The 12,162-nt window shown below is 43.4% G+C and overlaps 1 protein-coding gene across 1 annotated transcript in view; it reads left to right on the forward strand.

Annotated features, from left to right (window-relative positions):
* The window catches only part of LOC144494685 (sorbin and SH3 domain-containing protein 2-like), a 303,190-nt gene extending 297,943 nt beyond the window's left edge, over positions 1-5,247 (forward strand). The window contains exon 23 of the mRNA XM_078213885.1: positions 3,135-5,247. Within this exon, the coding sequence (XP_078070011.1) occupies positions 3,135-3,196 (62 nt within the window). The 3' untranslated portion in view covers positions 3,197-5,247. The remainder of the gene's footprint in view (positions 1-3,134) is intronic.
* The last annotated feature ends 6,915 nt before the right edge of the window (positions 5,248-12,162 follow it).

Genomic DNA, 12,162 nt, shown 5'->3' on the forward strand with positions numbered 1-12,162 from the left:
AAAAAAAAATCTAGGGGCGATATTACCAGCCAAGTGCTCAATGAGTGTGAAAACAGGAGAGAATTACACCTATTTTTCTGGTGAGCTTCCAGATGCTCTTATGGCACTTAGAGAAAAAAGATCCTAAATGCTATTCATGCCAGTAGGGGGAGTGGAGCCTATTCATGCCAGGAAACCGGCTGAATACTGCTAAGGGCGCCATTGTGCATGCGCCCCGACCTCCCAGTGCACCGTGTACCCTTCCCGTGCACATGGCTGACTGTGCCAGGAGAACAGAATCGGTAACATCACTAGAGGTGAGAAGCTGGTTGCGTCTCGCCTGATCTTATTGGCTCGCCTCGCCGATGAGTCAGTAAGATCACCCCCTTTCACATCCATAGTGTGTTTCACACCCACTGGAAATCTCAAATGCTTTATAGCCAATTAAGTACCATTTGAAATCAGTCACTGTTGAGGTGTGGGAAACATAGCAACCAAGTTGGGCACAGCAAGCTCCCACAAACAGCAATGTGATAATGACCAGATAATTGATTTTTTTATTGTGAAGCTGATTAGGGGATAAATGTTCCCCTTTTTAAATTTGTGCAATGGGAACTTTAACATCCACCCAAGCATGAAGACGAGACCTCCGGTTTAACGTCTTACCCAAACGTGAGAATATGTTTAAATCGTTTAATATGTTTAAATCACGGATAGATGGATTCCTGATCGGTAAGGGAATTAGGGGTTATAGGGATCAGGCGGGTAAGTGGAACTGATCCACTTCACATCAGCCATGGTCTTATTGAATGGCGGGGCAGGCTCGAGGGGCTAGATGGCCTACTCCTGCTCCTATTTCTTATGTTCTTATGTTCTTAAACCATGGCACCTCCAACAATGCAGTACTCTCTCAGTACGGCATTCGAGTGTCAGCCATGATTTTTGTGCTTAAGCTTTGGAGTGGGACTTGAACTCCGAACCTTGTGGCTCAGAGGCGAGAGTGCTACCAACTGTGCCACTGAAGGCACAGATCAGCGAGAAAGCTGACTTTGCACTAAGATGTATTGAATTGTTGAACACACATCATTTATTTCAGTGAGCTAACTACTTCAAGCATATGGGGATAGCTCCAATTATCTGACTTCCTTTTCTATAGAATTACAACTTTCTATCTCTCGATAGTATCCTAGTTGCAGTAAAAATATTTATTCTTACACATGCCTCCATTTTTGTCTTTCCCTGTACCAAGGCTTCAGCCAAGCAGGAGAGTTAACTTATTATTAATTCTTGGGGATGTGAACATTTCTAGCAAAACTATCATTTCTTGCCAAACCCTAATCACCCCTGAGTAGCTGGTGGTGTGCCGCCTTCTTGAACCAGTGCAGCCCACGCGGTATAGGTACACCCACAGTGCTGTTAGAGAGTTCCAGAATTTTGACCCAGCGACAGTGAAGGAACAGTGATATAGGACGGCACAGTGGTTAGCACTGCTACCTTACAGCACCAGGGACCCTGGTTCAATTCTGGCCTCGAGGTCACTGTCTGTGTGGAGTTTGCACATTCTCCCTGTGTCTGCGTGGGTTTCCTCCGGGTGCTCCGGTTTCCTCCCATACTCCAAAGATGTGCGGATTAGGTTGATTGGTCATGCTAAATTGATCCTAGTGTCAGGGTATTAACTGGGTAAATGCATGGGGTTATGGGGATGGGGCCTGGGTGGGATTGTGGTCGGTGCAGACCCGATGGGCCGAATGGCCTCCTTCACTGTAGGGATTCTATGAGTTTCAAGTCAGGAGTTCCACGTGTGGCTTGAAGAAGAACTTTTAGGTAGTAGAGTTCCCATGCCCTTATCCTTTAGATGATAGAGGTCACAGGTTTGGAAGGAGCCTTGGTGAGTTGCAGCAGTACATTTTGTAGATGGTACACATTGCTACTAATATCCATTGGTGAAGGGAGGAGTCAATGTGTAAGGTGGTGAATGGGATGTCAATCAAGGAACCTGCTTTGTTCTGGATGGTATCAAGCTTCGAGTGTTGTTGGAGCTGCACTTACCCAGGCAAGTGGAGAGTATTCTGTTACACTCCTGACTTGTGTTTTGTAGATGGTGCAGGTTTTGTGGAGTGAAGAGGTGAGTTACTCTCTGCAGAATCCCCAGCCTCTGACCTGTCCTCGTAGCCACAGTATTTACATGGCTGGTCCAATTCAGTTTCTGGGCAATGGTAAACCCCAGAAGGAAGGATTCAGTGTGGTAATGCCATTGAATGTCACAGGGAGATGGTTGGATTATCTCTTGTTGAAGATGGTCATAACCTGGCCCATGTATAACATGCGATTTATCAATCGAAGCCTGATTGTGGTCTGGGTTGTGCTGGGTGAGGGTGTGCATTCCCCCATTGAGTCAGAGATACGGCATTTTACGTTTGAGGTTCATTTCGTTATGTGTGCGAAGGATGTTCTTTCAAATGCAAAATGCAGCTACACCACTATTTAAAATGGTGTCTATGTATCCATTCAGAAAATAGGCCATTCGTATAATAACACTCCTACAATGTGATGCAAAGTAAAATCTTGCTGCTTGAAACACTGGCCAATAATTTTCTGCACCCTTTATTGATGCTTCCTGTTGCAACAAATGGTGTTCGTGAGCACTGCTTCGTGTTAAACATAAGACCTGGTTTGAGGGTGGATTTAAAGAAAGTCAGTAATTACTGGGTAAAGTTAATCGGTTCCCCCCACCCCACCCACCCCAAATTGTCTCATTGGTTTTACTGGTACTTATAATCCCACAAGTGTTAACAATTTACTGTGCAGTTACAATATGTGCCATGAAACACGGTAAAACATCATTGGTAACCCAGTCTTTGAAGTTGAGATAAATGTCATTCAGTTGATCCGAATGTTACTGAAAGGTAGATTATCACCTCCTCCACACTTGCAAGTTTAATCTGATATCAGTATCAGAGTTAATTCTAAAATGTAATTAAGCGAATTCATGAGTATCCTCCGGTAAATATAATCAGGGCATTGCTTATTGTGTTTTGTTTAAATCAAAATGTTGATAACTAAAAGTGACCAGTAAGATGGCACACTCGGGAGACGGCTCAATAGAGACTAAGAGGCTAGAATATAATGAAGTTTGCTTTTTTTTTTAATCGCAGGAACTTCTCGGAGATCCAAGTTCTTTGGTACGTTTCCAGGAAACTATGTGAAGCGACTATAAGATTTTATACATATTTGTATACACATTGCTTTAGCACAATAACCTCTGCAGCTCTCATTAAAAGAAGTTCAGTCTGTAGACACTCAACAGAATCAACCTTTGTGACAGTTGTGCAATTGACTACAGCTAACTTCAGAAGCAATTGGGTCACTTGGCGTCGACTTCTGCCAAGTAATAAGAACATTTTGAAACAAAGTACTGACCATGCCATCTGGAGGGCGTTCTACGTTCCCTTCAGGATATTTCGAGAACAATTGGTTTTTATCCTTACGGTGCACTTATTTGATCAACCTTTGTTTTCCAACCTCTCCCCCCCCCCCCCCCCCCCCCCCCCAACCCCCATGTATGTAAACATAGTGAATATTTATTCTTTCGGGGACAGGAGCTTACAAGTGGTCTGTCACCAGCATTTATTATCGATCTGATTTTGAGTAGAAGAAACACATAATACATTCAGCAAGTATTAGACCAGGCTCATACTGCGATGATAATGTGGCACTTTCCAAACTAGGGGTGATGCCCACTCTACTCTATTTTTCCTCCAATTGTTCACTTGGGTGTGTTTTGCTGCTGAATGTTGAGTTATGGAAACAATAGTGTCACATTGTGTACAGGTGGTTTGAAAATCGATGATTGTGTGTATCTCACTTGCGCCACATGGGTTTTTTGAAAAATGGTGGTCTAGCGTACATAGTAAAAGTCAAGTTTTAACGATAGAATTATTGCGTTGATCGGGCCACGTGACTGTTCTTTGAGGCAAGCTATATTCCAGATTCCCAAACCCGAGATGTCAGATTTAACACCTAGGGAGCCTCCTTGCACTCAGCATTCACTGCAGAATGGAGATGCGTCACTGTTATCTGACTGCGGTCTGCAAGTGGATGCAACTGAGGCCACGTGTTTTGTGCTCCAGCCCTACTCGAGAAGGTTTTTAATGAGAGATAGATGGTGCACATCTCAAAATCCACTTATTTGAAATCAGTCGTGTTATTCACTGTTACGTTCACCAAAACACGTTTATCAATACGGAAATGTCTCTAGTCATGCTTTCTTGTACTTTTGAAATTCCTGAAAGAATTTTGAGGTACAATTTGTTGATACGGTCGAATAATTGAATAGCTTACTTCTAATACATATAACTGCTGGACTAAAACATTTAAAACGTTGCCTAAGCTACTCAATATTTGTCCAAAACGGAAGGTTCTTTTTGTTCAAAGAATTTGAGCACTGTGTTCCCTATAATGAAACCGTAAATTATAACTGCCATGGTTGGGTATGAACACACATGTGGGAGGGGGAAGGAATCGTTAGCGCTGCAGCACCTTAGTTCAAAACAAGAGTGTGTGATGGTCCTTTTAATTTCTTTCATAACTGCTTGAGTTTACTACAGTGTATGTTGCCCACAACAGTTTGTATGTATATATATGTGTCTGCTTTATTTTGTACAGATGTTTTAGTTGTTGCATTTTAAAAGAAAAATCACTACTTTTCAGAAACTTTTATAAGTCTCTGTCATTTTCCCCCGTGTCCCTTTTTACTAATCACCTCTCCCAGGCCCTGGTTGCAAGCACATTTAGAGGGTGCAAGTGTGTAAGATAGTATTTTATTGCAGAATTTTGCAAATTGTTTTTCAACAGATATAGTGTAACCAGCAAAAAAAAAATAACCTAACTGTATATATATCTTTATAGTTATTAACAGGAAATGAGAAAAAAAATAAGGTCTGGATAGATTCAACAATACTCTTTTACAGTATGTCTTTGTTACATCAAAACTCCAGATCTAAGAGCTAGCTGTTTAATTCTGAATCTGGTCAACTGCATGCAGTGCGGCTTTGAAATCAACACCTTTACTGTTTTATGATCAAAATGACCATATTTGTTGCCTGTAAAATGAAAAGTCTTTATATTCTCTGTAACCGATTTTAAAAGAACTATTTCGTAAATGAACATCGGACGATTCATTTTGATGCAGTACGATTCTTATGGAGAAAACAACTTACCTTTTTTGTGTTTTTTGTGAATTTCAATCCCTAATAAATTTTGCCTGAACTGAATTCCCCCTCTTCCCTCCCTCCCTGTTGTTTGGTTGGTTTGAACTTACTTTCAACCAGGATATCGATTCATTGAAAAGAAAGAGGTTTTGGCAAAGTGTGGTGAGGTATCGAGGCACAGAGCTCCACTCGAATGGTGGGGTTGCATGCAGCCACGGGAAAACTGAAAGTGTTTCAGGAAGCATAATGTCAAGTGTTTCATTCCCTAATATACACAATAGCACCCACTGAGATCTTGAGTTCTTCATTGTTTGAATACCACTGGTATGGGTATCTCAAAGAAAAAAATTTGCTTTTCACAACCTCCTTGCAATCAATGAAGTAACCCCTTGTGGACATTGTTGTGATATAAGGAAGCAATGGCAAATAGAGCAGAGTAAGTTCCCAAAAACAGCAATGAGTGAAGTTACAGGATAATCTGTTTTTGACAATCTTCATTAAGGGTTAAGTCTTTGTCAGGATAAAGTCCCACCTCACTCCTGCATCCCCTTAAGAGGGCAGGTCAGACCATGGTTTAATATCTCAACCACAAGATAGCGCTACTGATAGTGCAGTACTCCCTTGAATTGGGTGCATGGGATCTGTGCTCAAGTCTCTGGAGTAGGACTTGAACTGACAACTTTCTGACATGACTGACTGAGTCATTTTGAAAAATCCTGCAGTTTTTGCCTGGTTATATGTAGATTGGTAGAGTCATAGAACAATACAGAAAGGAAACAGGCCCTTCGGCCCAACCGGTCCATGCCGACCTTGGTGCCCTCCCAGCTGGTGCCAATTTCCTACATTTGGTCCACATCCCTCTAATCCTTTTCCATCCATGTACTTATCCAAATGCTTTTTAAATGTTGCTATTGTACCTGCCTCAATCACTTTCTCAGGTAGCTCATTCCATACACACACCACCCTCTGCATGAAGAAGTTGCCCCTCCGGTCCCTTTGAAATCTTTCCCCCCTCACCGTAAGCCTATGCCCTCTCATTTTCAATTTCCCTTCCCTGGGAAAAGGACTGTGTTCATCAGAGGATTTATAGTTTTATCAAATAACTTTGGAATCTGTTTCTTCACGTCTTGAGGGGAGATTGAATAAACTTGAGAGAATCCTTGATGTTGCAACTTATATGTGGCTGTTGGAAGGAATGACCTTTCGATGAAATGTCAGTCTTTTTGTCTTGTTTTTCAGACAACCTACAGCAAGTAATCATACAAATTAGAAGTCAATTTTAGGAGCTTGATTTAGCTCTGTGAAGTTGGTGAATTTTGACTGGGTTAAAGTTGGGCCCCAGAGCACAGTCGGAGTCCATGTTGAATAATCTTATAGTTACTTTACATGAAAAGCCAAACGGTTAGTACGAATTTGACACAGTTTTCAGCTAATTCATTCTCACATTTCAAATTCAAGCACAGGACTGTAAATTTAATTAAATCCTCTTCATGGCATCAGATGTTTTATTCTTTTCAAGGAACGATATCACGATATTATTTCAGGCTTTCAGTTGGTTTACATTTTTTTGTAACTTTATCAACTCCTTGTTGAAGGTAGGATTTAAGAAAACAGTGATTCCTGCCAGGTGCTTTTTAAGAAAAAACTTCCCATGCAGAGATTCTCCAGATGTGGAAGCACATCTTCACTGGGAAACATTTAAAAAAAAAATCAATGGCACTTTCAGGATGGAGTTGAGCTGCACACGGCGATCAGAACAGATTGCCTGACCTTGAGATTTCAGAAGCTGGTACCCAATCCTGCCTTTGAGGATTTGATTTATTATTGTCATGTAGAAATGATAGAAATCCTACAGTGCAGAAGAGTCCATTTGGCCCATCGAGTCTGCACCAACACCAGTCCCACTCGGGCAACACCACATATTTACCCGTTAATCCCTCTAACCTACGCATCCCGGGACACTAAGGGGCAATTTAGCATAGCCAATGCATCCAAACCGTATGGGAGAGAACCCAGAGGAAACCCACACAGACACACGGAGAACATGCAAACTCCACACAAAAGTATTAGTTTCTTGCACATGAAACAGGTAAAACATATCATTCACAGTGTATGTAGGGGAGAAGGAGAGGGTGCAGAATATAGTATTGCAGCCACAGATAGGGTGAAGAGAAAGATCAGCTTAATATATGGTGGGTCCATTCAAAAGTCTGATGGCAGCAGGGAAGAAGCTGTTCTTGAGTCTGTTGGCACGTGACCTCAGACTTTTGCATCTTTTGATATCCCGTGAGGAGAGGAACCAACCATGTCATGCCAGATGTATCAGAAAAATGTATTGTGCAAATCAGCCAACTACACAGAGCAAGGGGGAGATACAAATCCTCACCAGGTCCATTTGCACCAGTCCATTGTTAACTTCCCAAAACCAGCACTTTTACCTCTTCATGGCTTACGGGAACAGGAATAGGCCCTTCAAACTGGTCCTCCATGCAGTGAAAGCCCAGTTATGGATGGGCAATAAATTCTGGCCTAGCCAGCAGCACCCTCATCCTCAACAAGAGTTAGAGCAAGATCATGGCTGATCCATATCTGCATCTTTGCTCCATATCTCTTAATACCTATGACTAATAAAAAAAATTAAATCTCAGATTTAAGAAAACCTCATGGGTTTGCTGCATTTGCATATTAATTGCCTATTACACTCACCTCAGATAGTTGATTTTTTGTAATTAGTGATATAAGTACCCTTTTACCAAAGTGATTATAGTTAATGATTGCTAACTATGTTCCTTTCTCAGAGATTAACAGTTGCAAGTGTGGAATCTTAATTCCTTCAGGTTGTGAATTAAATTTACATTGTCTCTTTTTTTCTCTTAATTCAACCTTTCTTCGCCTATCATTGAGCAGAATTTTATGTTCAAGGCGGGGGTCATATCCACTGGCTGTAAAACATTGAGAACCCTGTTTTAAACATTTTTGGGAAGCCCAGCACAATTTTGTAGGAATCAGGCACTTGTCTAGGCAGCATGGGACTTCCCATTGAAACAAGCCCACCCCAGGGAGCCACTGACCAATCAGAGCCAGCACCTCTAGTGCCATCAAGCGTGGTGGCCACTGTTGATACTACACTGGGGTCCTCACCAGGGATCGCCAATGGATCTCTGGAGAAAAGTAAGTGGGGCAGAAGGGAGGTCCGCCGGGTAAGGGCACTAGCGAAGGAGTCGGGCTGCAGGTGCACGGTGATTGACAGCAAGGGCTGGTGCCTTCCTGCAGGGTCACCCTTCCTGATGTTGGGTCCCTCAATAAGGCACAGTGTACTTGAGTATGAGGGTAATGTCATTTCCATCCCTTCACCCCCACCCCTCCCCCAGTTGGCCACAAGCCAACCCAACGGGGGGTTTGCTGTGGGGTCCTGCCTCGTGAGTTCCCCACTGACCATTGGTAGCCACAATGGGATAAGACCAGTAAGTAGCTACATAAAGGCCTCAATCAGCCTCTGGGTGGGAAGGCCCTGCCCTCGTTCCTTCCACCCAGAACTTGTCAGATAAGTCAGAAAGATGGCGGAGTCCATTCCACATTCTCTCTCATTCGAATAGACCCTTGCCTCCAGAACTGCCTCTAGTGGGCAGATAGATTCAAGCCTTCATTTCTCCATTTCCAATTTTCTGTTGAATTCACCCTGTTCCAATCCACCCTGCGTGAATTTCCTCTGGTTTCCTCCCACAGTCCAAAGATGTGCTGGTTAGGTGGATTGACCATGCTAAATTGGCCCTTAGTGAACCAAGATGTATAGGTTAGGCGGCTTAGCGGGGTAAATATGTGGGATCGCGGGGGTGGGCCTTGGTAGGATTCTCTGTTGGAGAGTTGGTGTGGACTCGATGGGCTGAATGGCCTCCTTCTGGCTGTAGGGATTCTAATGGTTAAAATGAAGTCACTGTGTTTGGATTCTGACTTAAAATTCTTTAAACTGCTCTGTGGAATGGTTACTTTCTTGGCTGCAGTGAACAATTAATGTACACCAGCTGTCAAATTTCTGGAAAGCCTGTTGATAAACCTTTTTATTTTCTCTGTGGAAGAGAAATAGTCGGAATTCAAGCACGGTAAATCAAATTAAACTGCAATTTTAATTAGCGTCATTGAATGGGATTAGGAACCAGCAGGAAAGTTGGATTAGACTCGATGGCTACTGACGGAAAGCACTGTTCCTCAAGTACAGAAAACAATGCACTGCAACCTTTTGCTAATCATCCCAATTATTTGTTTAAATGTTTATTCATTTATTGGTGTCACAAGTAGGCTTACATTAACACTGCAACGAAGTTACTGTGAAAATATGCAAGGCCTCTGATGGTGACCCCTTTTTAAAAAAATTAGGAGAAGTTGTTTGCCTGTTCCCCGACAGCACATTCCTCAGAACCCTGCTGTTGACCCGGTAATCCGCATTCAAATTTGTCTCCCCAAAATGAATCACCTCGCACTTATCAGGGTTAGACTCCACCTGCCATTTTTCGGTCCAGCTCTGTATCCTATCAATGTCTCTTTGCAGCCGACAACAGCCCTCCACCTCATCCACTACTCCACCAATCTTGGTGTCATCAACAAATTTACTGACCCACCCTTCAGCCCCCTTCTCCAAGTCATTGATAAAAATCACAAACAGCAGAGGACCCAGCACTGATCCCTGTGGTACACCGCTGGTAACTGGTCTCCAGTCTGAAAAGTTTCCATCCACCACCTCCCTCTGAATTCTATGAGATAGCCAGTTACTTATCCAATTGGCCAAATCTCCCTCTATCCCACATCTCCTTACTTTCTTCATGAGCCGACCATGGGGAATCTTATCAAACGCCTTACTAAAATTCATGTATATGACATCAACTGCTCTATCTTCATCTACACACCTAGTTACCTCCTCAAAGAATTCAATCAAATTTGTGAGGCAAGACGTATCCTTCATGAATCCATGTTGACTATCCTGGATTAAGCTGCATCTTTCCAAATGGTCATAAATCCTATCCCTCAGGTCCTTTTCCATTAACTTACCGACCACCGAAGTAAGACTAACTGGCCTATAATTACCAGGGTCATTCCTATTTCCTTTCTTGAACAGAGGAACAACATTCGCCACTCTCCAGTCCTCTGGCACTATCCCCGTGGACAGTGAGGACCCAAAGATCAAAGCCAAAGGCTCTGCAATCTCACCCCTTGCCTCCCAAAGAATCCTAGGATATATCCCATCTGGCCCAGGGGACTTATCGACCCTCAGGTTTTTCAAAATTGCTAATACATTTTCCCTCAGAACATCTACCTCCTCCAGCCTATCAGCCTGTATCACACTCTCAAAAACATGGCCCCTCTCCTTGGTGAACATTGAAGAAAAGTATTCATTCATCACTTCTCCTATCTCTTCTGACTTCATGCACCAGTTCCCACTACTGTCCTTGACCGGCCCTAACCTCACCCTGGTCATTCTTTTACTTCTCACATAAGAGTAAAAGGCCTTGGGGTTTTCCTTGATCCGACCCACCAAGGACTTCTCATGCCCCCTCCTAGCTCTCCTAAGCCCTTTTTTTAGCTCATTCCTTGCTACCTAGTAACCCTCAAGCGACCCAATTGAACCTTGTTTTCTCATCCTTACGGACGCTTCCCTTTTCCTCTTGACAAGACATTCAACCTCTTTTGTGAACCATTGTTCCCTCACTCGTCCATTCCCTCCCTGCCTGACGGGGGCATACCTATCAAGGACACGCAGTATTTGTTCCTTGAACAAGCTCCACTTTTCATTTGTGCCTTTCCCTGACAGTTTCTGTTCCCATCTTATGCTCCCTAATTCCCGCCTAATCGCATCATAATTACCCCTCCCCCAATTATAAACCTTGCCCTGCCGTATGGCCCTATCCCTCTCCATTGCAATAGTGAAAGACACCGAATTGTGGTCACTATCACCAAAGTGCTCTCCCACAAACAAATCTAACACTTGGCCCGGTTCATTTCCCAGTACCAAATCCAATGTAGCCCCACCTCTTGTCGGCCTATCCACATATTGTGTCAGGAAACCCTCCTGCACACACTGCACAAAAACTGCCCCATGCGAACTATTCGACCTATAAAGGTTCCAATCAATATTTGGAAAGTTAAAGTCACCCATGACAACTACCCTGTGACCTCCACACCTATCCATAATCTGCTTTGCAATTTCTTCCTCCACATCTCTATTACTATTTGGGGGCCTATAGAAAACTCCTAACAACGTGACCGCTCCTTTCCTATTTCTAACTTCAGCCCATATTGCCTCAGTAGGCAGATCCCCTTCGAACTGCCTTTCTGCAGCCATTAAACTATCCTTGATTAACAATGCCACCTCTTTTACCACCTTCCCTACACTTACTGAAACATCTATACCCCGGAACTTCCAACAACCATTCCTGTCCCTGTTCTAACCATGTCTCCACAATGGCCACAACATCGTAATCCCAAGCACCAATCCACACTCCAAGTTCACCTACCTTATTCCGGATGCTCCTTGCATTGAAGTAGACACACTTCAACCCACCTTCCTGTCTGCCGGTACACTCCTGCGACCTTGAATCCCTCCTCAGTACCTTGCTACACTCAACACTGTCTTCTGGACTACAGCTCGTTTTCCCATCCTCCGACAAATTAGTTTAAACCCCCCCGAAGAGCCGTCGCCAATTTCCCTCCCAGGATGTTGGTGCCCCTCTGGTTCAGGTGCAACACGTACTGTTTGTACAGGTCCCACCTTCCCCAGAATGTGTTCCAATTATCCATGTAACTGAAACCCTCCCTCCTACACCATCCCTGCAACCACATGTTTATCTGCACTCTCTCCCTGTTCCTCAACTCGCTAGCACGTGGCACCGGCAACAAGCCAGAGATGACAACATGATTTGTCTTGGCTCTCAGCTTCCACCCTAGCTCCCTAAATTCCTGTTTTAAATCCCCGTCCCTTCTT

The sequence above is a fragment of the Mustelus asterias genome, chromosome 6, assembly GCF_964213995.1.
Source record: "Mustelus asterias chromosome 6, sMusAst1.hap1.1, whole genome shotgun sequence".
NCBI classification, from domain to species: domain Eukaryota; kingdom Metazoa; phylum Chordata; class Chondrichthyes; order Carcharhiniformes; family Triakidae; genus Mustelus; species Mustelus asterias.